The sequence below is a fragment of the Nyctereutes procyonoides genome, unplaced genomic scaffold (genome assembly GCF_905146905.1).
Source record: "Nyctereutes procyonoides isolate TBG_1078 unplaced genomic scaffold, NYPRO_anot_genome, whole genome shotgun sequence".
NCBI lineage: Eukaryota > Metazoa > Chordata > Mammalia > Carnivora > Canidae > Nyctereutes > Nyctereutes procyonoides.
In genome coordinates this window covers 15,014,463-15,041,500 of record NW_026575134.1, presented here as the reverse complement: position 1 = coordinate 15,041,500, position 27,038 = coordinate 15,014,463, and the positions used below count along the sequence as shown (strand labels likewise).

Sequence of the window (27,038 nt, the reverse complement as noted above, 5' to 3'; positions counted from 1 at the left end):
CCATGCACCGGGAGCCCGACGTGGGATTCGATCTGGGGTCTCCAGGATCACGCCCCGGGCCAAAGGCAGGCGCCAAACCACTGCGCCACCCAGGGATCCCGAAACTATACATTTTTAATTTATAGCTATGTTACACTTAAGAGCATAGGTTTTGAAACCAGACTTATTAGATTCATGTCTTCTCTTTGACTTACTAGCTTTGTAAACTTGTCTATGCTTGTTTTATGTGTAAAAAGTTGTTAAGAGGACTAAAGGAGTTAATACATTGGAAGTACCTAGAATAATGTCTGTCATAAAAAAGTTTGGTGTTAACTGTATCATCACTCATTACTGCATGTCATCAGATTGAAGATACCATTATTTATAAAACTCCCAATGTCAGGGATACTCAGAAGTGAAAAAATATGCATTGTAGAGTCAATGAAGTGTAGTATGTGCTTTTTTTATTTTAAGATTTTTTTATTTTAAGATTTTATTTATTCATTCATGAGAGACACAGAGAGAGGGGCAGAGACATAGGCAGAGGGAGAAGCAGGCTCCACGTAGGAAGCCTGATGTGGGACTCAATCCCAGGACTCCCAGGATCATGCCCTGACTAAAGGCAGATGCCTAACTACTGAGCCACCCAGACATTCCGTAGTATGTGGTTTTTAATGCTACATGGTAGTCTGTAGAGTTTGCATCTCTGTATTTATGTTTCCAGTTTATAACCAGCAATTAATTAATTTTAAAAAGATTTTATTTATTCATGAGAGACAGAGAGAGGCAGAGACCTAGGCAGAGGGAGAAGCAGGCTCCTGGCGGGGGGCCTGATGTGAGACTCCGATCCCAGGATCATGACCCAAGCCAAAGGCAGATGCTCAACTGCTGAGCCACTCAGGCATCCCAGTAACAATCAATTTCTAGATAGTTTTGTGATTACAGATTTTCCACAGTGTACTCATGAATTCCTTTAAAAAGTTTTCAAAATTGCAGGATGAGGAGCTACTAAAGATAGAAATTTTATAAAAATATAAAATTTTCTTTTGACTAACAGGTGAGGCATGAAATTGAAGATGGAACTATTCATCTTTACATTTATTCTATACAGAGTATTCCAAAGGGAACTGAAATAACTATTGCCTTTGATTTTGACTATGGGAATTGGTAAGTTCAAGTCTCTAACTATGTTTGTTATCTGTTTTGAAATAGTTTTTTTTTTATTTTTAAAGATTTTATTTATTCATGAGAGACACAGAGCAAGAGAGGTAGAGACACAGGGAGAGAGAGAAGCAGGCTCCATGCAGGGAGCCTGCCTTGGGACTCGATCCTGGGACTCCAGGATCATGCCCTAGGCCGAAGGCAGGCGCTAAACCCACTGAGCCACTCAGGGATCCCTTGAAATAGCTAAAACTCTAGGTATTTTCATAAGCTTTTTTATTTGTATTTATTATAAGGCAATTAAATGTACTTGAAAACAAGCATTTTGGTGTCAACTTTCCACTAAGCATGATTATTAGTTCTTTTCCAAACTTTTTAAGATTTTATTTATTCATGAGAGAACGGGGAGAGAGACAGAGAGAGAGGCAGAGACACAGGCAGAGGGAGAAGCAGGCTCCATGCAGGGAGACCCATGTGAGACTGGATCCCGGGTCTCCAGGATCATGCCCTGGAGGCACTAGGCGGCCTAAGCCGCTGAGCCACCCGGGCTGCCCTCTTTTCCAAACTTTAAGTGTGATAAATGCTCATAGTAATTCAAATCAATAGTCCTAATTCTACCATACAACACTGATCTTGTTTGCATGAGGATTTTTTCTTCTATTTTAGGGGGTACAGTTTTAGTCCTATATTTAATTTGGCTGATCAATGTGAATGGGTAATTTCACTATTGCCCCTCAAAACAAAAGAAATTGTGCAAATTTTCTTTGCAGAGAAATCAAAAAAGTTTGTTGGAGTCCTGTACGGAAATTCTGAGAATTGTTGTTCTGAAACACTAGGGAAATAAAGTCAATTCTGAGTATAAAAACTTCAACTTAAATTCTATGTAAATTATATTCTGTAGTATTTTGCCTTCATCTTTTCTCATTCATTACTTTTGAGATTCAGTTCTGTTGTTCTGTCTAGCTCTTGTTCATTTATTTTCACTGGTGATAGCATTTATCCATTCCTCTGTTGGTGATCCTTTAGATTTACCAAAAGTGTTCCTATGATTTTTTGAACATATCTTTGTGGGCACATGTTCTCTCCATGGGAGGGAATCTAGGGGGTGTACTTCCTCAATTGTAGAGCTTACGGCAGTCTCAGTGTTTACCAGACATGGGTTAATGACCAGTTTCTCGTCTCACACCTTTCTTCCTAGCTTCACTTCCTTACGGCTTTTAAATTGATGATAATCCTTGTGAAACTGTCTTTTTATATTTTTGCCATTTTTCTTGATTTTTTAAAAGATTTTATTTATTTATTAATGAGAGACAGAGACAGACACACACAGAGAGAGAGGCAGAGACACAGGCAGAGGGAGAAGCAGGCTCCACACAGGGAGCCCACGTGGGACTTGATCCCGGGTCTCCAGGATCAGGCCCTGGGCTGAAGGCGGCACTAAACTGCTGAGCCACCCAGGCTGCCCCATGGAAGTCATTTCTTAAAGTATAAGACAAAACTGGTTAAGTTTTGGGACCATGGAATGAAATAAATACCGGTTTTGTCTTAATGTAAACCAGAGTATCATTTTAGTTTTAAAAACCCCATTTTAATGTTTTTTTCCTTTTCTAAGTCGTAACTGGTTATCCTTTGACTGAAGGCCCAGTCTCTGGTCAGGATCAACTTTTAATGATTGTTTTTTATTTTAATTTTTAATTTTTTTCTAAGGATTTTATTTATTCCTGAGAGACACAGAGAGAGAGGTAGGGACATAGGGAGAGGGAGAAGCAAGCTCCCTGCAGGGAACCTGATGTGGGACTTGATCCTGGAACCCTGGGATCACCACTGAGCCAGAGGCAGACAGTTCCAACCATTGAGTCACCCAGGCATCCCTGATTATGTTTTTTAAATGAGGGAAAAAAAATTTCTTTTGGAGTAGTTACCATGGGTTTGCAAATAGTGAAAAGTAAGGACTGCTTATAAGTAGTAGTAATAGCATACAGTTTTATAAAATTAAAATGCTGCTTAAAATGTACTAGAAAATTTTACAGTGTGTGTCTTGAATAAATATTTAACTGGTTATCTTTCTAGTAAGTACAAGGTGGACTGTGCATGCCTCAAAGAAAATCCAGAGTGCCCTGTTCTAAAACGTAGTTCTGAATCCACGGAAAACATCAATAGTGGTTATGAGACCAGAAGGAAAAAAGGAAAAAAAGAAAAGGATATTTCAAAAGAAAAAGATACACAGAATCAGAATATTACTTTGGATTGTGAAGGAACAACCAACAAAATGAAGAGCCCAGAAACTAAACAGAGAAAGCTTTCTCCACTGAGACTATCCGTATCAAATAATCAGGTACTGAACTATGCTCTTTTGCTTTTCAACAGAAATCAACAAAAGAAAATAATTTGTCATATTTTAATCTCTTTATGTAAAATGGTTTAAATTTTTTTCAGTTGAATCTGTTATTTAATGAAGTACTTAGAAACATAAAACACAGGTTCTGCTAGGATTTGGGCAGTGTTAAACTTGTTAAACCATTCAGCCAGCAAATGCTTGCAGAATTCAATGCAAGATTTTTCTATAACTGGGTAATTTAAAAACTTCTTCCAGATGGTATCGTCCTTATGTTAATAATAAAATGTTCTTATTTAAAGTCTTAATTTCCTTTTTTTTTAAACATGTGGGGCATAATTCCTATAAAGATGAGAGAGAGGATTTTTCAGAGAAAATTCTCTTAGCACGTAATTTTGGGGAATGAGTTTGGCTCATTTTTCTGCCCTGCTAGAGAATGGTTTCTTATATGCCCTCTACACAAATGGAAATTAGGCAGGGCCATTTAAAATGAAAATAAAGTTTTACTCTCTCCAGTACCCCCATCTACCATAATTTAATAGTTTAATTAATTTAATGATAATTTCCCATAAGTTTTAAATTGAACAAACATTTTTTGAGCACTTGGTATCTGTAGGCCCTAGGTTTTATGAAGTGATTTTATATGTTTACTTTGCTACCATATTTGACCTGCTGGGTTCTATTGATAACATTATTGACTAGAACTTTATTTAAAAAGCAGAATTACTTAATTTTGAACATTTTATTGAATTAAAACCAGTTTTAAAGTTCTGAAGCTGATTTAAGTAGGCTCATAATTTGTCTACGGTGAATGCATTAAATGTTATAATGTAGTGTCCCTGATTTGTAGACAGAATAGTAGTTTCTATAAAGCAATCATTTCTATCTTCCAGGAACCAGATTTTATTGATGATATAGAAGAAAAAACTCCCATTAGCAATGAAGTAGAAATGGAATCAGAGGAGCAGATTGCAGAAAGGAAAAGGAAGATGGTAAGTTGGGAAGCTTCATGCTGTCTCTTGGGCTTATGACAGCTGCTCTTCCCATAGTAATTGTTGCTGCCTTTAGGAGGGTTTTTACACTGTTCTTTGTTTCAAATTACCAAACATGTGCCACTGAACATTTGTTTGGCTTTGTTATTATCATTCAGGTAACTTGCACTAGTCTTTTCTATTTTTATTGTGTGTTCATTAAACATTTTAGAATGTATGACAGTTAACATTTTTGAGGCTGAGAACTATTAATAAATTTTAATGCCAGAATTACTGTTCAAAATGTCTTTCATTAGCTAAATTGTACCTTTTCTCTTCATAATTAAATGTAAAGCAAAAATGGAATTTTAAAGCTTATAACAGCACTAAATAAATGGCTTATGTAAAAAGAAAACCCACTGGTAGCTACTATTCTGTATCTTATATTGGTATCAAAAAATAAGGTTTTCATTAAAATACATTTGGTATTTATGTTCTTTGTTCTACTTTTTATACAGATAAGATACTGCAAATAAATTATACAAGATACTTTCTTAGAAATCTATGTTAATTTAGCAGTGGATATAATTCTTAGGCCAGTTAGGTATTATGATATATTTTGCCAAAGGTTTGAAAAAGACTTTACACACCAAAATAATGATTTTAGCATGGACTCTCCCCACTCCGTTTTATTTTATATGCTTCCTTGTTTCCTATGTGTGATTTTCATATTGTATTCCAAGGAATCTCAGTGTCATATACTTAGGGTAGGGAGGGGTAGGATCTTTGGTCATTGTTTTATTGCCTGGATGGTCATTCCTCCAACATTATTTCATTGTTGATGTTCACAACTCTGAGAGCAATGCGGAACTGTTTCACAGTGTCTGGATTTCAGAGGCACAGTTCTGAGGGGACCAGGTGATATCAGAGACAAAAAACTATATAGGATTAAGTACTCAAGGAGGTTGGTTATAAAAGAGGGGAGGAGTTTTTTTCCTATGCTTAAAGGAATTACCTTGAACCCTTTTCAAGATCTGGTTACATCTAAATTATGAACCTACCCAAATTATCGGTGGCCTTCTCTTGACTAGATTTTCAGTATTCGTCCATTTGTTCCACAATTGCCAGAGCAGTGTATTTGTACTAGACTGCAAAACCATTGTAGAGTATCACTGGGTTTTGGATGAGGCATGTGTCTGGTAGGAAGAACCTCTTTCACAAGTGACTTTAAGGGCTATAATGACTACTCTAAAAAAATCATGAAATTAAAAGAGTTTAATGCCCTTACAATAATATTACTCCAATTACATTTTAAAAAATGTTTTTATGACTGTGGGGCTACTTTTAATGCTGAGAAAATCTGTGAACTTAGAACATCCTCATTTTCAGATCCCAGAAGAAAATCGAAATATCCTTTTGCTGATGAACTTTGGACAGATAAAAAGGGAATCCATTTGTATGCATTTTAGCGTATTCATTTTAATATCTGCCTCTAAGGTAGTGGCTGTGTAGCTGGGTATTTTTCATACAAAAAATGTAAACTTGAAAATTATCAGAGTTTAGAATTTGTTATTTTGAAGAGATATGAAATACTTAGCCAATTGGCATGGTCTCCCCAACCCTGCCAACATACTAGTATTTGTAAGGAACAAAATATGTTGTTTTTTAAAAAAATATATTTATTTATTCATTTATTCACACACACACACACACACACACACACACACACACAGAGGCAGAGGCAGAGGGAGAGGGAGAGGGAGAGGGAGAAGCAGGCTCCACACAAGGAGCCCGACCTGGGACTCGATCCCAGATCTCCAGGATCACATCCTGGACTGAAGGCAGTGCTAAACCGCTGAGCCACTGGGGCTGCCCAGAACAAAATATTTGGTTTTGAAAAAATTAATCCCCCTTTAGTGTCTGCCTTTTGTGTTGGTTAACATTAGTAGTTGGAAAGAAAGATTAAGGACAACTCCTGAGAAACTTATGTTAAACAGCCTGAAATTTCCTTCTGTGAGAGGACAGACTTTAAATCATTGTGGGTGTAATAGGAGATACTACTTCTCTTGTATATTTGAGATAGAGATATAGTCGTATCTTCCTTCCAGATGAATACTATGTAATGTCCAAATTCAAATATACCTCAGCCCATCCTTTTGTAGTATAGCTTAAACCATATGAAATTGTCGATTCAACAGTATGTACCTACGTACATGGCAGTTTCATACACAATCTAGTGTTTAGCATTTTACTCAGTCTCCAAAAATTGCACCAGTAGATGTATTATTTTGGTTGGTTGTTCTCTTCGGTGAGAGTGGAAGAAGACAATGTCTCTGCCCTCAGAGGCGTTTACAGAAACAATTACAGTGCACAGTCTTTTATTAACATTTTTCTTCTTCATTTTTCTCCCCTTAAAAAGTTGTTACCTACTTACAAAAGCAAACTTGTATATAATTAAATAGTTCCTGACATTTGCTTTTTAACTAGTAAATACTTCTTGGCAGTGGGTTGGAATTGACTTTGGAGAATTTTAAAATGAGTCTTCGTAAGCTATGGCAGTTGAAATACAGTGGGCTGTTTTTACTTACCTAATTCTAAAACCCAGTATACTACTGAGTGGATGCCCCCAGGTATACAATAGGGGGGTGAGGTGACCACAACCTCATCAGAGGTAGACACTGTGCAGCAGGGAGTTAGACACTGGAAGCTCACTGTATTTTGTTGAATTAACAGCTGATCTATTAAAATATAAAACTTTTATAAGATTTAAATAAAGGAGGCTTGTCCCTCCCAATTTATAATAGCATCAAAAGAACCACCTAAAGTATCTTCTGATACTATGTTTTTAAAAGAATTTTCCATGGCATTATGCGAAGATTATATGTTGGGGATATAGTCTTGGTAATATTTGATGATACACTAGTCAGATTGCTTAAATTGGAATCCAGGAAGATGGTTCAGAAGGCCTTCACACTTAAAAGAGGATAGAAATTTAAGAAACAGGGGTGCCTAGGTGGCTCAGTTGGTTGAGCATCTTCTTTCAACTCAGGTCATGATCTCAGGGTCCTGAGATTGAGCCCCACATCCAGCTCCTTGCCCAGTGGGGTGTCTGCTTCTCTCTCTGCCAGCCCCCTATTCATGCTCGCTCTCTCAAATAAGTGAAAAATAAAATCTTAAAAAATATTTAAGAAACAACAAAAAGGATATGAAAGGATGGTCACTTAGGTTATATGACATGCTTCAACTTGTCAAGCAGCTAGGAAAATCTGGTATTGTGTATATCAACTACACAGGGTGAGAATTTGTCATTTTGTTGATTGTTATAGCCCCAGCACCTGAGGAAAAAATGCCTGGCTTTTATAAAGTATGTGGTCAGTAAAAGCCTACTAAATGTTTGTGGCAGTCCTTTAAGTAGAGATCTAGGTAGGCCTCTAAGTGTGAACTAATTGAAGATTCCTTATAGGCCAGGTAGTGTCCCGGAGGCCTTCCAGGATGCAGGTTTCTCCATAACATCCATCACATCAGAAATTAGTCCATAAGATTCTGATATGTTCTGTGCAAATAGGAGCTCTGTAGCCAGTTGAGTTAGTAAACAGTGCTTCAGGGCCCAGTGTTGTTTCTCAGTATACACATAGTATGTTTAAAAATTTGAGAGTTTGTTTTATGGAACCATTTCATAAACTTAGACACCGTTGCAACTTGTTTATGGTGATACCTTTGACATCCTAGATTTTTATTTGATGGAACACTCTGTGGGAAAATTCTTTAAAGAATCCCTGCTATTCCTAATGTCTTTAGGAAGTCACCTGACTTAGAAGATTGCTTTAGAAGATGCAGAAGAAATTTTACTAGTAAGATATCATTAAATTTCTTGCCAGGAAAGTCATCTGATGACATGTGAAATATATCACTGATCACTTTTCTCTCCTTGTAACATGATTAAGTTGATGGTCAGTTACTAATTTTAATTTTCTTAGGTCCCATTTTCTCACATCACAGAGCTTAGTGTTTCTAAAGATGAGTGATGAATGACATTATGGTATTGAATAGCAAAAGGGAACCCATTTATTTTTATTGGTACTCTGTTCAAAGTGAGGATACTCTGCTTTAGCTGCCTTGTAATAAATTCCAGATTTCCAAAATCTTGTTAAAATACTTCGTTCATGCCTTCATACAATAGTGACATGTACACAATTCTTACTCATTTTGCAAATCCGTGAATATTTGCTATATGCTGAGGACAGTTGAAGGTACTGGGTGAAAAAGGCGGCAAGGTTCTGCAGAAGCTGTCATGGAGAATGGCATGCATGGAATAAGAAATACCAAAGAGAAGGCAGTACTATGAGATACACTGAACCATCATGTGGTAGAGAAGAAACGGGGTAGCCCACAAGCCATACTTATTATTTTGGAATTATTTTATTAATCAGTAATCTTTTTTTTTTTTTTTAATTTTTATTTATGATAGTCACAGAGAGAGAGAGAGAGGCAGAGACACAGGCAGAGGGAGAAGCAGGCTCCATGCACCGGGAGCCCGATGTGGGATTCGATCCCGGGTCTCCAGGATCGCGCCCTGGGCCAAAGGCAGGCGCCAAACCGCTGCGCCACCCAGGGATCCCATTAATCAGTAATCTTAAGCATTTTTTATTTTTTTTAATCTTAAGCATTTTTAAAAGATTAATAAATCAATCTCTAACTATTGTTCAAGAGGATAAGCAGAGTTATTTGAGGAGTCTCTTACTTTCTCTACTTCATGCCTGTGGGTAGGGTAAATTTGGCAAGCTGACCCTGCTCTGGTTCCCTTTCTTTTAAATAAAAGCAAGTGTTTTCTTTTAGGAACCACTTTCTACCCATTAGCAAGGTTAATAATTAATAATAATAATAATAATAAATCACAAGTCCCTAGAGGTCTTCATTTTGTTTTCTTCTCATTTCTTTCATTCTGCTGCTAAGCACATCTCTTTAAAGCTGCTGTGGTACACCTGCAGTGGCATCGACTTACTCTTCACTCAGTGAAAAATTACCAGTTATCTCTAATTGGGATGAATTTACCCAGTGGAGTTTAGTTTTTCAGTTGCAATATTATATAAAACTTTAATCTGTGTTCCTTATTATATACCCCTTGAACTATATTGGACCTTACCTTTTCTCCATTTATCGAAAGGAAGCTCAGACAAGATCTTCATAGTCTCTTGCAAGTATATCAAGTTTTATCATTTCAAGTCAGATTCATGCTCCAATGTGTTTATATATGGAAGCACAGAACTGGAATACAAATTTTAAAAATACCTATTCAGGTGATAAAATCTTCAAAAGGGATATTAAGCAGACTTTCTTCTGCTTGCAGGAACGACAGAACTCTGTATTTGCTCTATAAGATCATAAATAAGATATATGTCATGAAAGCAATCTGTTGATTGATTTCATCAGGGATCCTTCGTAGTTGAGTTTAACACCCAGTACTCCAGCATCAACAGTAGGTCAAAAGCCACTGTAATATTCCTGAAAGGAAAATCTAATTCTTTATCAGGATCTATGATTGCCCAGCTAACAGATAATACAGTTCTGAGGTCTGCTTATGGGCTTGGAATGAGTCATGGTTCCAGAATACGCACGTCTTAGCAGTAGCCATACGTGACAAGTATAATCTGAACTACATCAGACACAGGTGTTAGGGTCTGTTGGGGTTAATTAGGACTCCTAATTTCTCTAATCCCCTCCGTAAACTGTAATTACCCCCAGCTATATATAAAACTGATTATTTTTCAGTTAGGTCTATAAAACTGGCAAGTTTTCAATCACTGAATAAACTGTGTGTGGTTATGTGTCAAAGAATGTGTTAGATGTGATGGTGAAAACAAATACCGAATGACATATGAACCTTGCGGAATTTAAAAGCAGACTGGAGTATTAATGATTTTTTTAATGTAGAAAATCAAGGGCATGCTTACATTTCCAACATTTGTGTGTTTTTGTTTTTGTTTTTTTTTTACATTTGTGTGTTTTAAAGATGAGAGTGTATTAAAGGTGCTTTCAGTTGACAGTTGTAGTAAATGTGGGAAGATTATGCTTTATTTTGCTTTATGTAATGTCAGTGATGGTTAATTGGAATAAGTAAATTGGGAGCCAGGAAACTTGGATAATAATTATGGCTCTGCCTTTGAATGAGTCATCTAATACACACGGGCTTTGGTTCCTTCAGCAGCACAGGACTAGATTTTTTTAAAGATCCTGACTAGCTCAAAAAGATTGAGTCATCTCAATCTTTTTCCTTTAACTGTCAATTAGTGGTATTGTTTACAAGGGAGTTCAGTATTTATGTTCATTTTATATATATATATATATTTTAATATTTTTATTTCTTGAGAGAACATGCACTTGTAAGCAAGCTGGGGTGGGGTGTGGAGAGGGAGAGAGAATCAATCTTAAGTAGGTTCCACGCTGAGCATAGAGCCCAAAGCAGGACTGGACCTCTCAACCCTGAGATCATGACCCGAGACAGAATCAAGAATTGGACACTTAACCGACTGAGCCACCCAGGTGCCCCAGGAGTTCAGTTTGTAATCAAAAGAGTTTGGTCTTTTTTTTTTTTTAATTTTTTTTTAAATTTATTTATGATAGTCATACAGTGAGAGAGAGAGAGAGAGAGGCAGAGACACAGGCAGAGGGAAAAGCAGGCTCATGCACCGGGAGCCCGACGTGGGATTCGATCCCGGGTCTCCCGGATCGCGCCCTGGGCCAAAGGCAGGCGCCAAACCGCTGCACCACCCAGGGATCCCAGAGTTTGGTCTTTATTCTTTATGTCAAATAATTTTATCTTTGACCCCTACTCTAACCATCTAAAACAAGTGAATAAATATTGGCAATTCTTTATGTATAAAATGATTCTTGCTCAGTTTGTTTCTTCTGGGAAAACGTGCTTTTGTCAGATCTATTTTAAAATTTTTGAATAGAGAAAATAACATTAGTTAACCCCTTTTTATCCCTCATTACCTCCTTCCCTGTTCAACAGGTGAAGCAGTTAGGAAAATCATTTTTTGTTACTCCAGATTTCTAAATTTAGGATTTTTAAAAAGCCCTGATAGGGTTTTTTAAAGAGCCATAAGATTAAAGGGGTTTGAATAAATTTCCAGTTCCAGTGAAAAGACCATGGTTGCCTGTGCTGTATATTTTAATGTTAAGTTACCCATCCCACAGCAAAAGAAGTAAGATGCAGGTGTGTATCCAGACAAGCAACCTTACCTCTGTGCACCTCAGTTTTCTTATCTGCAATATAAAGTGAGGATGGTCGGTTATGATGAGTGACAAGTTTGCAGTGTGGCATTTGTTGTGACCAACTAGAGGCCTAGCAGTACTATCAGAGGAGTTCTGTTGACAGGCTATTTTTGTCCCCTTACTGAGTGGAAAAAATGGAGAGAGGGGGGCACCTGGGTGGCTCAGCTAAGTGGCTCGCTGTTGATTTCCACTCAGGTCATGATCTCAGGGTCCTCGGATGCAGCCCCATGTCAGGCTTCTTGCCCAGCCGAGGAGTTCACTTGTGGATTTCCTCTCCTCTCTCTGCCCCGCCCCACCCCCCACTTCATGCACATGCTCTAAATCTTTTTAAAAGTGAAAAAATACAGTAAGCTGTGGTTTCCAGAGTGTAGGTGTCTTAATGCTTGAATCCCTGCTGATAATTACGGAGACTAAAGCTTCAGTGTGGAGAAGCCCATGCAGCCCGAGCGTCAGTTTCACTAACAGAAGGTGAGGAAAGCCAAATGGATCGGAGACTCAGGACCTGGTTCTTTTCGTCTAGAGAACTGGACAGCGAATGGAAGTGCTTCCTGTTTCTGGTTAAAAGATGAAGCACTTGCCAGGCCCACAGGCCAAGGCTCTGGGTCTTGCTTTTAATATTCTCTCTCCAGAGAAAACTGAGGGACAAAGGCACTCTGGCTGACCCTCAGCCCCTGCCTTCAACTGTTGGAAGACAGGAAGGTCAGAGGGTAGAAGAATGCCTTGTAATAACTGTAACGGAGGGGCACCTGGGTGCCTCAGTGGTTGAGTGCCTGCCTTTGGCTCAGGTTGTGATCCCGGGGTCCTGAGATAGAGTCCCGCATCAGGCTCCCTGCATGGAGCCTGCTTCTCCCTCTGCCTGTGTTTCTGCCTCTCTGTGTCTCTCATGAATAAATATAATCTAAAAAAAAAAAAAAAAAGAATTGTAACGGAGAACAAGAAAGCTGAAGTACAAATAATAACTGACACTTATGGAAAATATCCTGTCCCATGTTGTCAGTAATATTTACTCCCTAAGTTTCTGAGTGTGTAATCTTTTCAACATTCATTACCTTAGGAACTTTGAATCTTATTTTAAGAAGGGCTAACTAAACTTCTCTATTATCAAGAAAGATTTTCAGTTTGGTAAAGCAAAGTAGTTTTTTATGCCTCTTTGTTTGATTTTGGTTTTGCTTTATTCTTATTGTTGACAATCATCCAAGTAGTCCTTTCATGAAACATATTTGTAATGACAGGGTTTCCTGAAATGTTTCAGACTCTGAAGGATCTCGCATGAATATATGCCCCCCAGACTGTCATCAGTAGACATGTTTTGCTAACATCATCGTAGAAGTTTTTTTTCCATTTCCTGTGAACATTTGGGACTTTTGAATTTTACTGCAGCGCAATGACATTTATTATGCCACTTGAAATTTAACTTTTGTAGACAAGAGAAGAAAGAAAAATGGAAGCAATTCTGCAAGCTTTTGCCAGACTTGAAAAAAGAGAGAAAAGGAGGGAACAAGCATTGGAAAGGATCAGCACAGCCAAAACTGAAGTGAAAACTGAATGTAAAGATGCACAGATTGTCAGCGATGCTGAAGTTCTTCAGGTATGTTACTCAGGTTTAGTTTTGTTTTCATGCTTAAGCACTTTCTAACAAAAATGGCACACCTGATTTAGTCATATTCTGTAAAGAATTTTTAATGTCTAATGGTGTTCAGGTGCATTTTTTCAAATCCCATGAGAATTTGCTTTTAGAGTAAGAAAAAATTATTTGAACTTAGTATATATCAGAATTCATAAACTTGAGGAAATTAGCTTCTGAAGTAGACTAATGTGTTTAGATTTCAGCTTCTCACTTCTGTAAACATAGAATCAAAAGATCCACTCTACTGTATTTTGAATTAGGAACAAGCAAAGGAAGAAACTGCTAGCAAGCCAACCCCTGCCAAAGTGAATAGGACTAAACAGAGAAAAAGTTTTTCTCGGAGTCGGACTCACATTGGCCAGCAGCGTCGGAGACACAGGACTGTTAGCATGTGTTCGGATATCCAGCCATCTTCTCCTGATCTAGAAGTCACTTCGCAACAGAATGATATTGAAAATACTGTACTTGCAATAGAACCAGAAACTGAAACTGCACTAGCAGAACTGATTCCAGAAACTGAAGTCCCAGCACTTACTAAGTGTCCTGCGAAGTACCCTAAAACAAAGAAGGTAGGGCTCTTCCGGAGCTTGGGGACTCTCTCCTAATGACCGTGTGTTAAGATGTTAAACATATTTGTGTTTTTAAGATTCAGTCTCTGTAACATCTCATTAAGGAACAAAACAGGAGGCCTAGTTTTTACACTTAGTAAAGTTACTAAACTAAGAATGAGAATCACAAAATTGTAAGATCAGTCAATAAAAATGTTTGTACTGTTGTTACAAAGAGTTATAGTATTCGGTATATATCAAGACTTTCTTTTAGTATTGCTAATGACCATGTAATGATTTTAAGAATTTATCAAAAAAATTTTTTAAATCTACCATATGTACTAAATTGACACTTTGTAGAAACAACTAGTTTTACATGTCATCTTTTATTCTTTGTATTTCCTCTAATTTTCACAGTATAGACAGATGAGAAGAATTAAATATGAAGAAATTGTTGATTGCCATAAGGAAGGGTAGTTTTAAAAGAGCTTATTCATCTTTGAAAACCTACTCTCAGACCTAATGATGGGAAAGCAATTATGGGAAACTATTCACTGAGATAAACCAACCTGAGCTTTATAGCTCAGAAATAACAGAACATCCTTATGAAGTGCCCCCAACCCCTGGTGGAGTATAGTAGACTGGAGCAGAGGTATCAAGTGGTAATTCCTTAGGCTCTTTGGGGAGGTGTTAGATCATAACTGGATTCTTCTCGTACACTTATATAACAAAATGTTTTGAAATTTAATTTATCTTGTCTTTGTTCTTATCGGATCCAGTACAGTTTGGTACTATGAGACCAGAAGTATATTCCGCAAACATCTAGGATGAACCTGGGAGTATACTTTAATGGCGAGTCAGAGGGTTAGAGAGATCTGAGCACAGTTCTGATTGGAAGTCAGTACTCTTCCTTACCGCCCCTTGGATCTTGAACAAGCAAGCCAACACTTGCCTTCACCATGAGCAGTTAAATGTATGTTAATTATGCTGGAATTAAAAAAAGAAACCAATCAATGAGCAGTTATTTTTGCCCACTTTGGAAGGACAAAAAATAATTGTAACTTTTCTTGCAACTTTTCTTTGTAATTTAGTGAAAAGAAAAATTCATGTTTAAAAGAGAAGCTACTTTCTTGACTACAAATGATATAAAACCTGCCTTTTAATTTTTATATGCCTCAGTTATTGTGGCATTACTAGTTTACTTAAATTCCTGGTCTGAGATGTAGACTCTTATTCGATTTTAAACAACATACTGTTTGAATACCAAATTATCATGTTTCCTCTAATGTAAAGGCTCCATGTAGTGTAAATAGGGGATAGCACTTACTCTGTGCCAGATACTATACCATTTGGAGAGCTTTTATATATGTTATATATGTTATTTAGCTTTTTTTTTTAATTTTTATTTTAAAAAAAAATTTTTTTTAATTTATTTATGATAGTCACACAGAGAGAGAGGCAGAGACATAGGCAGAGGGAGAAGCAGGCCCCATGCACCGGGAGCCCGACGTGGGATTCGATCCCGGGTCTCCAGGATCACGCCCTGGGCCAAAGGCAGGCGCTAAACTGCTGCACCACCCAGGAATCCCTATTTAGCTCTTTTAATCCTCACAGTAACCTTATGTGTAGAGCTAGTTTGTTATGACCCTCCTTTTACAGATAAGGATTGAGATATAGAAAAGTTATGTAACTTGAAGTCATGGTGTATGTGGCAAAGCCAGGACTCATACTCAACAGTCTAGCCGCAGACTCTCTGTGCTTCCTGTTGTTTGTCCAGGATACACAGCTGTACATACATTGGGGGAGAAAGAGAAAACAGATACTAGAACGTTTATGATGATTCTCACTGGAAGACATTATTTTTTAATGTGTGTCTGTGTGTGTGAGAACGCATATACTGCTTTTAGATTTTTATAGAGTAAAAACAAAAATATTTGATAACCAGATAGAAAACATATACCTACACAGCAAACAAAATGTGCTTGTGCTGACAGATGTAATCCTTATTTCCATACCCATTATAATTGAACTTGAAACAATTATATATAACTAGACAACAAAAAAAGTGAGTAGTCATTATATTTTAGGATCAGGTGTATTCAATAGAGCTAGTAAAGATAATTATATATACACTGTAGGTTAAAAAAATCAACAGAATTAATTTAAAAGGGACTGTGTAAATTTTCAAATAGTGATGGTCAATTCTCACACTTTTTTTTCTTCTTAATGTATATTCATCTGGATATTTTGGTAGGCAGCCAGGGTAGAAAAACACTGCATAATATCAGATTATTCTTACAGACTGATAATAGAAGCCGTAATAAACCTAAATTTAGTGTCTGTGTTTATAAAATATACTGAAGTCTCTTAGACCTTACTATATTTCAAAAGGTACCATGTGTTTTCTTCCTGACAAAGTACTATTGTTTAAAAAATTGTAGGAGCAGGAGAAGTTAACCAAAGAAATGTAGAATGACATTTTGATTTTTTGGACATCATCTATGAATGATTTACATTACCCAGCATATCATTTTGGATAATATATCAATTTCAAATTTGTTATCAGAATGTTCTATAGAAGAATCTGTATAATTATATATCAATTGATGCAAATTTTTCTTTTCTCTAGCACTTGGTCAATGAATGGTTAAGTGAGAAGAATGAGAAGACAGGAAAACCTTCAGACAGCCTTTCAGAAAGGCCTCTGCGCATAACTACAGATCCTGAAGTGTTAGCTACCCAACTCAATTCTTTACCAGGTCTCACTTACAGTCCCCACGTGTACTCTACTCCTAAGCACTATATTAGATTTACGTCACCATTCCTTTCAGAAAAAAGGAGAAGAAAAGAACCTACTGAAAACATTTCTGGCTCATGCAAGAAGGTAAACTTTTCTTTGGATATAAAAACCTAGGATGAGCCCAAGGCCAGTCTCCTTCCTTACTACCATTCCTGGTAGTGAAATGCTTTTTAGAATCAGCTCTACATTTAGAAGCTATATAAACAGCTACAAATTGATTTCTATTCATTTGTCATGTATTCCAGCGATGGTTGAAGCAAGCCTTAGAAGAGGAAAACTCCGCAATTTTACATAGATTTAACTCACCCTGTCAAGAAAGATCCAGAAGTCCTACAGTCAATGGTGAAAGTAAAAGTCCACTGCTCCTAAATGATAGCTGTTCCCTTCCAGGTAGAATTTCTTTTGAGTGTTTAGTGTGAAGAATGTGGCAGGATATATACAGCTTATATAACAGACATTCTAATTGTTATACACTTTATAAAAGAAACATTTTATTTTTTCTGTCCTCTAGCCTTTTGGATGAAGATAAACATGAAAACCTTAATTTGCAGTACCATGTATATTTGGGCTTATGGATCAGTGTTTGGGCTGTTCCTCAGATTTTAACAAAGTCTTAGAAATCAATTTAACATCTGTAGTTGTAAGACTTCTCAGACTCTAGGCCCGTAGGCCATCTGGCAAGATGCTTCGTGCTGTAATAGTAAAAATTCATGTGCGGGTGGGGGAGAGAGTGTTTCGTGTTGGTAGAATCTTTAGAAACCCTGAAATTGAGTTGGTGAAAGTCATCAACAATTACTGTTGTTGATGTTTTGGTCTTTCCCAGAATATATTACAGATTATAGCAAATGCCAGCAATACAATGTCTATTATTATTGCACCAACAGATTTAACTACACCACTGAAAAAACGAAGGCTTTATCAGTTGCTAGATTCTGCTTACTCTGAAACCTCCACACCTACTCCTTCACCGTATGCTACGCCAACTCACACAGATATCACTCCCACGGACCCATCGTTCGCCACTCCACCACGGGGAAAATCAGATGACGAAGCTTGCAGAAATGGTTATAAGCCTATATATTCACCAGTTACCCCAGTAACTCCTGGCACACCAGGAAATACCATGCACTTTGAGGTGAGACATTTAAATGGGAAAAGAAAACCTGTGGGGATGGTATATTTAACAGCCCTCCCCCCCTTAACAAGTATTGTGGTTTGAGTAAGAAAAGACAGTTTTTAAGAAACCAAAAGGGCAAATTTGGAACATGCATTTATATGAATTTAAACTTTTATATTTACATTTTTATTAAAAGTTTTATCACATAAAACTTTCATGTTGTTGATACTTAGTATCAGACTAAATGGCTATGTGTATCAACTGGACCTTAAACCAAAGTCTGTATAAGTTTTCATTTCTATAAATATCATGGATTTACAGATTTTAACTTTCAATTCTAATTCTTTCTTTTATATAGAATATTTCTTCCCCAGAAAGTTCTCCAGAAATTAAGAGACGCACTTATAATCAAGAGGTAAGGAGTTATTCAAAAAGATTAAATTGGTGACCTCTTCCTCTTATCATTATTTTGCTTAAATATTGGGAGATTTTAAAATAAGTAGTCTCAAGATGTTTTTATTTGTGTCATTGTTTTGTTTTGGTTCTACAAACAGGGATATGACCGATCTTCAACCATGTTAACTTTGGGGCCTTTTAGAAATTCCAATTTAACGGACCTGGGTCTGCAAGAAATCAAGACTATTGGTTATACCAGCCCTAGGAGTAGGACTGAAGTCAACAGGCAGTGCCCTGGAGAAAAGGAATCTGTGTCAGACCTTCAACTGGGACTCGATGCAATTGAGCAAACTGCCTTACATAAAACCATGGAACCACCTACACATGACAGGACTGATTCTAACAGCCAACTGGAATCTACTCACTCTGGACGGGGCACAATGTATTCTTCCTGGGTAAAGAGTCCTGACAGAACAGGAGTTAACTTCTCAGTAAACTCTAACTTGAGGGACCTGACACCCTCCCATCAGCTGGAGGTTGGAGGAGGCTTCCGAATAAGTGAGTCAAAGTGCCTGATGCAGGATGATACTAGAGGCATATTTATGGAAACACCTGTGTTTTGTACTTCAGAAGATGGGCTTGTTTCTGGTTTCGGACGGACTGTTAATGACAATTTGATCGACGGGAGTTGCACACCCCAGAATCCACCACAAAAGAAAAAGGTTACAAATTTAACGATTTTAGTCCTTTTAATAGTGTCTTTTTCATACTCCTTCTGAGGGTTATTAGCAGTTATACTATGTGTTATGTAAGGCATTCGTACTCCAGTTAAATTTTTTATATGTACATTTTTAAACCTTTTGTAAATGCTCAATTAGAAAATGTTTACAGAGAAGTAGAACGTTCTAGTGATAAGGAAAATGCTTCTAAGCATGGTTTCAGAGATCGAAACCTCAAGGTGATCTATTTCACTGAAAGAGTAACTTCAAAATAACCACTTCCCGGCCAAATAAACAGAGTTGAATAATATCTGTGTTCTTCTTATCCTTACTTGCCATAGAACAGCCAGCCTTGTATTGGAGAAATGCTTCTTTCTTCATCTATAATACCTATAGTCTTTAGGCCACGGATAGGAGTATTTTGAGAATGTTCTATAAACAATAATGTAAGTTCCCTGACATTCCACCATCATTTGGTTGGGCAGACATACTGAGAAAATTAGAATGCCTTATTTCATAGGAATGGGATAAACGACATTTATTTTATTTGTTAATAGGCTTATTGCTTTGCAAGTCAAAGAATTTTAGTGATGTGTGCTTTTAATTTTTGTAACAGAGTCCAGTTGGCAACTTTGTGGGAAGCAATGTAGTATAGTGGAAAGAGCACGGGCTTTCAAGTAAGACCTAGGTTCGAATCCCGGCTCCAACACTCACCAGCTGTGTGACCGTGAGTGAGTGAGTTACTCAATTTCCTCATCTGTAAAATGGGGATGATAATATACCTATTTCATAGGGTTGTTGTGAGGATTAAATGAGATAATGTATGTAAATCATCTAAATGCAATGCCTGGCATATAATAGGCATTGATAATTGTTAATTATTATTTGTTCAAAAATCAAATTATTTTACATAATTTTTCTAATGTAAATATAGTAATTCTCTTTAGAAAAAAAAAGAATAGATCGACTCTGACCTATAAAACAAAAATAAAAGATTTGCTTTTCCTTATCTTTCTTGCTTCAAGGTTTCTCTATTAGAATACCGTAAGAGACAGCGTGAAGCCAGGAAAAGTGGCTCTAAGGCAGAGCACTTTCCCCTGGTTAGTGTGTCGCCTCACGCAAGTGGCAACTCAAGCAACAGTGGTGACGGGTGTGCCAGCAGGAGCGAGAGTGGGGAGCAGCTAGAAGGCACAGCTAGCCTGCCTTTACCAGCACCAGCTACAGCTTATAGTGCTACTTTGGAAGAAACCAGCAATAACTGTCCTGTTAAGGAAGCTCCTGCCAGTGAGAAGAATGAACCAGAAGTTCAGTGGTAAGCCTGGGTAGTGTAACTTAGAATGAAAGTTGTCTTTGTTCTTTGTCATCCAGGCGGGAGCTTTTACATAGCTGATTTTAAAAGCGGCTAGATCTGGAAAGCACAGGCTTTCATTAGTGAACTCTCTCCCCATCTGCTGCTGTTGCCCTGGGCCAAGGGGCTAGACGGTGCGGTCATAACGTGGAGAGATCCTCTCTGCCGAGAGGGTTTCAGGCAGCCCTGTGTTTGCCTGTGTGAAGGCTCCGCTGTGCTTCCTTTTTGACAGTTCTCACATTTTCCCCACAAATATCCTGTCCAGAGAACTGTCCTCTTAGTCTGCAGCCTGTGGTTTCCCTGTATCCCAAACCGGTTACAGAAAGGAAGAACGAGTTATTTTTTTCAGTAGGACCAGCAGAGGCTGGATGTGGGAAGGGTCTTGGCAAAGGGCAGAAGGGCCCATTCACTTGGCCTCTGGGTCCCCTCACCCCCGAGAGCTTCCCACTGGCCTTACAATCCAGACACAAGGTCAGATCTGGCACCTGCCGTGGTGTCTGGAATGCTGATATACCACCCTTCAGCCCCCACTCCCCGTCACCAAGAAATCGCTTGCGACAAAGGAATGGAGGCTGTGTTCAAAGCTTTACACCTGAGTATTTTCCCAGCAGCGCAACAGCCTTGGTCTGAGAGGACATGTTGGCCATCAAGGACAAAGAATAATCTAGCTGGCAGTAGCTTCCTTGAACTGATGGTATGATTGATTTTATGTTCAAGGACCGCTTCAACCTCAGTGGAGCAAGTGAGAGAAAGGAGTTACCAGCGAGCGCTACTTCTCAGCGATCATCGAAAAGATAAAGACAGTGGTAAGTGAGCTCGTTCCTTTGCTGAGAAGTGGAGCCAGTGGACCCCTCTGCACCCTCGTTCTTGGCAGCGCTAACATTCTCTTCGGGTCTGCTTCGTCTCTAGGGGGAGAGTCACCATGTGTCCCATGTTCACCGAGTCATGTTCCGTCTTCACCTTCATCTCATTCAAATCACATTCCCCAGTTGCAACCCAAGGGCCCAGTCCCTCCTTTCAGTGAACTTATGGAAGGTCAGTAAGCAGATGACCTATCGTGGTTATTGTTTTAAAAACCTTTCTAAATCAGGAAGGAGAGCGCCTTTCTAAGAAGTGGGTTGGAAGAGAATTTATGCCGCTCTGTAGTGTTAGTACTGGGCGGTGCTGGTCGCGCAATTTTACATTTACTCCAGGTTTCTTCTACTTTACAGATCCCGACACTGAAAATCCAGAACCCATGACTACAAGTGAATGTCCATCCCCAGACACCTCTCAAAATACTTGTAAAAGCCCTTCAAAAATGAGCAAGGTAATACAATTGACCTTTGAATGTGGCCATTCAGAGAAGTGGACGCTAATGTGCACACGGAGATTTTCCTGCTGTACCAAGGATCAGGTTGCGATTCTTGCGGTGCTTTGGGACCGGCTGGTCTCCTGTGCGCACGGCACCTCGGTATTCCTCCTAGAGGTCCACCTGTCAGCCCCGGAGATTCAGGCTTTTCCTGAACGGTCCGTTTTCTAACACCAAAGGTCAGATGACCAGTCCATTGAAAAGAAATGCTACTGCCATCCCGATTCAAGAAGACGTGGTGGTCTCATGTTGGTGCCAGGATCTGTGGAAACTAAAGATGAGGGATCGAAGATGGATTTTCTTTTTTCCTCAAATGTAACATCATACACATTTCAGTGGTCTTGTACTTGGATTATTCATATTTGAACAAAAGACATTTGAGGTTATAGCAGTTTGGGCGAGCACGTTTAATTTACCCAAACCGGTTGATCGTTAGGTTGGGTGCAGGATACGGAATTGAAACTTGCCAAGTGCTGGAGGTTACCAGAATTCTTTCAGGATAAGGCTCAGAAGCAGGTTTGATCACTTAGGGGAAAAAGGCACACTGAGTGTAAAGACCATTATTTCCGTAACTTGTCTTCAATAAAAATTAATCGAGGGCATTCTGGTTATGCTCAGCATAAGAACTCACTCAGCTACTGAAAAGGCTGCCTGTCTTTGTCTTGGGTGTGTCTCCCCCCACCCCACCCCCCGCAGCCCGGTGTCGGGCTTCTCCAACCTGTCTGTCTCATCCTCCACCTCTTTCTAAAGGGGATCCTGAAATAACCTTTTAAATACCACCGGTAACCGTCCTCCATGTACAGAACACGTGTCTTATGGGATCCGTTTTCTTTCCACAGCCTGCTTCCCCGGGCCCCGGGCTTCCTGTTCAGCCACAAGGGAAAATACCCACCAAGTCCGATTCGCACTGGGAGGCGAGTGCGCCCGCGTCAGAAGCCGAGAGCGGGGTTCACCTGAAAGCAGAAGTCCACCCGAAGCAGCTGCTGAGTAACACCCAAGCGCTGGCCAAGAATCCTCCTCCTCAGCCACTCGTCCGAAGCGCATCCGAGCAACTTTCACAGAAGCTGCCATCCGCGCCAGTGAAGTTGCACTGTCCTCCGTCCCCTCATGTAGAAAACCCTCCCAAGTCCTCGACACCCCACCCACCTGTGCAGCACGGTTATCTATCACCAAAGCCCCCCTCCCAGCAGCTGGGATCGCCCTACAGGCCTCATCATTCACAGTCACCTCAAGTGGGAACACCTCAGCGAGAGCCTCAGAGAAATTTCTACCCAGCGGCACAGAACCTTCAAGCCAGTACTCAGCAGGCCCCGTCTGGAGCCCTATTTACACAGACCCCCTCAGGACAATCCTCAGCGACATATAGTCAGTTTACCCCCCCAGGTCTGAGCAGCACGGCACCGCCCCCTCCACCCCCTCCGCCCCCCTCCTCCTCGTCTTACTATCAAAACCAGCAGCCCTCTGCGAACTTTCAGAATTATAATCCGCTTAAAGGTAGTCTTTCCCAACAGACTGTGTTTGCAGCGGGACCAAATCAAGCCCTTCCTGGCGCCAGCGGCCAGCAGCCCGCCCCAGGCCACCATGTCACTCCAGGGCATTTCTTGGCTTCGCCCAACCCTCCTCTCCACCATCAAAGCGCTGCGGCAGTGGTTCCTCCCCCGCCGCCCCCACCCCCCGCCCCCGGGCCGCACCTCGTGCAGCAGCCAAGCTCCCATCAGCAACACTCTGTAGCTCACGTAGTTGGGCCCGTTCACGCCGTCACCCCTGGGTCTCACATTCATTCTCAAACTGCTGGCCACCATCTGCCCCCGCCCCCACCACCCCCTGGTCCCTCCCCTCATCACCACCCGCCACCTCCCCATCCTTCCACAGGACTCCAGGGTCTACCAGCACAGCACCAGCATGTTGTAAATTCGGCACCCCCCCCACCTCCTCCGCCGCCACCCTCCAGTGTTTTGGCTTCCGGGCATCACACCGCCTCTGCTCAAGCCTTACACCATCCACCTCATCAAGGACCTCCACTTTTTCCTTCAAGTGCTCATCCAACTGTACCACCGTATCCCTCCCAAGCCACACATCACACCACTCTGGGACCGGGACCCCAACACCAGCCTTCTGCAACAGGGCCACATTGTCCATTACCAGTCGCAGGTCCTCATCTCCAGCCCCAAGGACCAAACAGTATTCCAACACCTACTGCTTCAGGGTTCTGTCCTCATCCTGGCTCTGTGGCCCTGCCACATGGGGTTCAAGGACCTCAGCAGGCATCTCCAGTGCCCGGACAGATTCCAATTCACAGAGCACAGGTGCCACCAACATTTCAGAACAATTACCATGGTTCAGGGTGGCATTAAAATGGACTCCAAAAACATTTTTTAAAATGTTCTGTAAGATAAACTGTATATTTCATATGTACCTGTTAAGGTACTTTTTAAAGCTTGTACATGAAACTTTGTATAAAAAAAAAAAAAAACACCAGTGCTCTTTCATTGTATTTTTCCCATTTTTGCTTTTTAAAATTCCTTAAAAAATGTGCTGTTAAGCCAGTATTAGGTATCTTTATTTTGTAAGTGAACATTCCAGCTGTTTTTCTGGCAGTAGATTTGATGCTACATGACCTTTAAATTTTATTGTTGCAGTTAAAATTCATTTAGTGAATGTTTTCTATATTATTTTATACATATGCATTTAAGTACACAGCTAAGTAATGGCACTATGCGGATTTTCATTTTTTTTTTTCCTGTCAGCAGTTCTGTGAGTGCATCTTAGGTATAAAAAAAAATGCAATACAGATTTTTATAGTTTAGTGTGGACATGGCTCATTTTGTTTTATCGGTTATTTGCAAGCAAAATGTAATTTAATGTATAGATGATTTTTAATGTCTCCTGACAAACTGTAAATACTGCATTTCTTTTGCGTATATAATTGCTTACAGCTTTTCTCATTTGATATATAGCTTTGTATATACAGCAAGTCTTTGCAAAACTGTGTGATCTTTGTGGAAGTAGTACAGTATATGGCCTTTAATTTCTTTTTTATTTTAAATATACTGTCACATTGAAGCACTGGTTGGGCATTTTAATTCATGTTAATAAATCACAATTATGTCAGTTTTACCAAATTGTCCTGTACAACTTCTGAGATTGGAGTCTGTTTAAACAAGAGTTTTTAACACAAGTTCCATCTTTTCAGATCTAGTTTGTAAGGAGCCTTCCAGTGTCTTGAGCTCCACCTACCTCAGCTGGACGTAGCAGACATCAGGAGGAGTAAGGGGCTGTTCCTCCTACCGGTCATGCTCCTACCGGTCATTTGTGTGGGAGCGAGAAGCCACAGGAGGCCCCCTTGCTGGGGGAGGCCGCGTACACTTACTTCCAACTGGCCTCACGTGAAACGAACCCCTACTGTTCGAGCCCTGCCCACGGCTGAGTTCCAGCCCGGAACTCAAAGGTTTGGAAGTCTGGTGTAGTCAGCCTGGCAACCCAAATCCCTCATTTTGTACCCTGTAGAGCACGCAGGACTGCAGGGTCTTGCCAATCAATCAAAATTACTTGAAAACCCTAAATTAACATTTACTATCTAGCTATACTATTAAAAAGAAAGTAGTAGATCTTCGGAGTTCATTTCGGGGATACAAGACTAAAAGGAACAAAGCAGCATGCTTTGAGTTCTCAAGTGAAATGAAAGTAGCCTCTCAAATGGACACTTCGCTGAAATACCCAATGCTAGCTTTTGTTTTGGGAAAATAAAATCCTTTGTCTTCTACCTTTAGGAGAATTAAGTATAACTGGAGGTAATGACACAAACACATTTTTCCAGTTTTCACCTAGTTGACATAGTTTGGCACAGCATATACCCTCTGTGCACTGGAGAAAACCGTAAGCAGACTAAGAATGACTGGATAAGATCTGGCAGTAATGAAAAGTCAGGTTTTACAGTAACCTTTAATTTCCATTTCCTTTTGAAAACCAGCTCATGACAGTACACGAAGACCGCTGCGTCCAGGGCTCAATTCTAATCAGCTTCAAGTTTTAAGAGAACTTAGGTCAACTTTGCCCTTCTTGACTTTAGCGAACAACGTTCTACTCACAGGTGTTCATTAAGGACACGCTTGTCCAAGAAAATATGGCTTTACCTCGCCCGGCCCCGCGGTTTCACAGAACAGAGGTGGTTAACCATCAGCACAGCGAGCAGCCTTGGTCACTTCTTTAAAAGGACTGTCCTCCTAAGGACTTTAAGTTCCTCAATTATAGATTTGCCTACAAATAACTGATAGAGAAGCTTCTCCATGACCTGCAGGACCTCGCGGGATTCCCTGACTCCTTGATGAAGGGCGCACACACTCTCAAATACGGTCTCTGCCAAAACTTCATTAAAGTTTTAAGAACATTACTGGAAGAAAAAAGGGAATTTAGGAATAATCTCAATTGCGAATACAAATTGGAGTTCTCTACCCAAGGAGAAACTGTAGTTTATCGTGTTAGTATGATCCGAGTACAGGAAGAAGCAAGTTAGTAAATCAGTTTTCACCTGAAAAATTTATGCTTTCCTGAAGCGTCTAAATTTGCTTTTTTCAGCCTTTGGGCAGTTCTACTCTCCAGGCAGCCAGCTTCTCCTCTGCTGAAATCACGTGTGTGATCCACTGCTTGTCCTTTTCCGTGAAGACTTGACCCGGACTAACAGGAGGAGAAGCCAGGACACTCCCTCGGACCAGCGAGCTGGCTGCGGCGCTCAGCTCACACGTGTTCTTTATCATCAAGCCACCAAGATTCTGCTAAAAACCACACTATTTCTAATACAAATGTATACTCCTTCTAGAACAATTTTCTTATATTGTAAACCAGCGAGGCTCTTAAATTTAGAAGGGATAGATCTTTACCAATTCCGAACAATCTAGTTTATTTTCTAACATGAGCCGGAACTGCATTGGATAGATTTCATTCACGTGTGCTATACACCCTGCTATTGATGCTTCAGAGTTAGGGAAGACAAAGACGTACTTGGTGGCTCTTGTAAGGACGGACCCTGCGGACATGGTGTCTGTCGTAGAACCTACTCGGTAACCTACAGCCTCGTCCGAAACCCTTAGCATGCACGATGCATAGGAAGTGCTTATGTTCTATTATCTCACAGCCACATGTGACATCATGCTAACTCCTGAAAGGACTGTGTCTCGTTCCCTCAAGATGAATACTGTTAAGATTTTAAAAAGATGTGCAATGCCCAAACACAATGTAGCTCCTTTGTTTTTTGATAGAAGGTGAATGAAAAAGAATCACTGCAATTCTAGGTAGTGAATCTGTACGACACAGCAATTCTTCTAAACCCACATTCTGTTCTTAGAAAACAATGAATGATTTACTTATAATAAGCCTTAATGCATGTTCTACAACTATGTTTCCTGCGACAGGAA

At 39.7% G+C, this 27,038-nt stretch overlaps 1 protein-coding gene across 5 annotated transcripts in view; it reads left to right on the top strand.

The window, feature by feature from the left end:
* Positions 1–27,011, top strand: part of KMT2E (lysine methyltransferase 2E (inactive)) — a 94,780-nt gene extending 67,769 nt beyond the window's left edge. For all 5 annotated transcript variants that reach the window (XM_055301168.1, XM_055301167.1, XM_055301170.1 and 2 more), the window contains 15 exons: positions 1,037–1,146; positions 3,211–3,475; positions 4,369–4,467; positions 13,145–13,309; positions 13,609–13,917; positions 16,526–16,780; positions 16,942–17,086; positions 17,581–17,831; positions 18,172–18,228; positions 18,368–18,931; positions 19,954–20,240; positions 20,994–21,082; positions 21,186–21,311; positions 21,488–21,585; positions 22,467–27,011. In XM_055301168.1, coding sequence (XP_055157143.1) covers positions 1,037–1,146; positions 3,211–3,475; positions 4,369–4,467; positions 13,145–13,309; positions 13,609–13,917; positions 16,526–16,780; positions 16,942–17,086; positions 17,581–17,831; positions 18,172–18,228; positions 18,368–18,931; positions 19,954–20,240; positions 20,994–21,082; positions 21,186–21,311; positions 21,488–21,585; positions 22,467–23,981 — 4,335 coding nt within the window. In that variant the 3' untranslated portion in view covers positions 23,982–27,011. The remainder of the gene's footprint in view (positions 1–1,036; positions 1,147–3,210; positions 3,476–4,368; positions 4,468–13,144; positions 13,310–13,608; positions 13,918–16,525; positions 16,781–16,941; positions 17,087–17,580; positions 17,832–18,171; positions 18,229–18,367; positions 18,932–19,953; positions 20,241–20,993; positions 21,083–21,185; positions 21,312–21,487; positions 21,586–22,466) is intronic.
* The last annotated feature ends 27 nt before the right edge of the window (positions 27,012–27,038 follow it).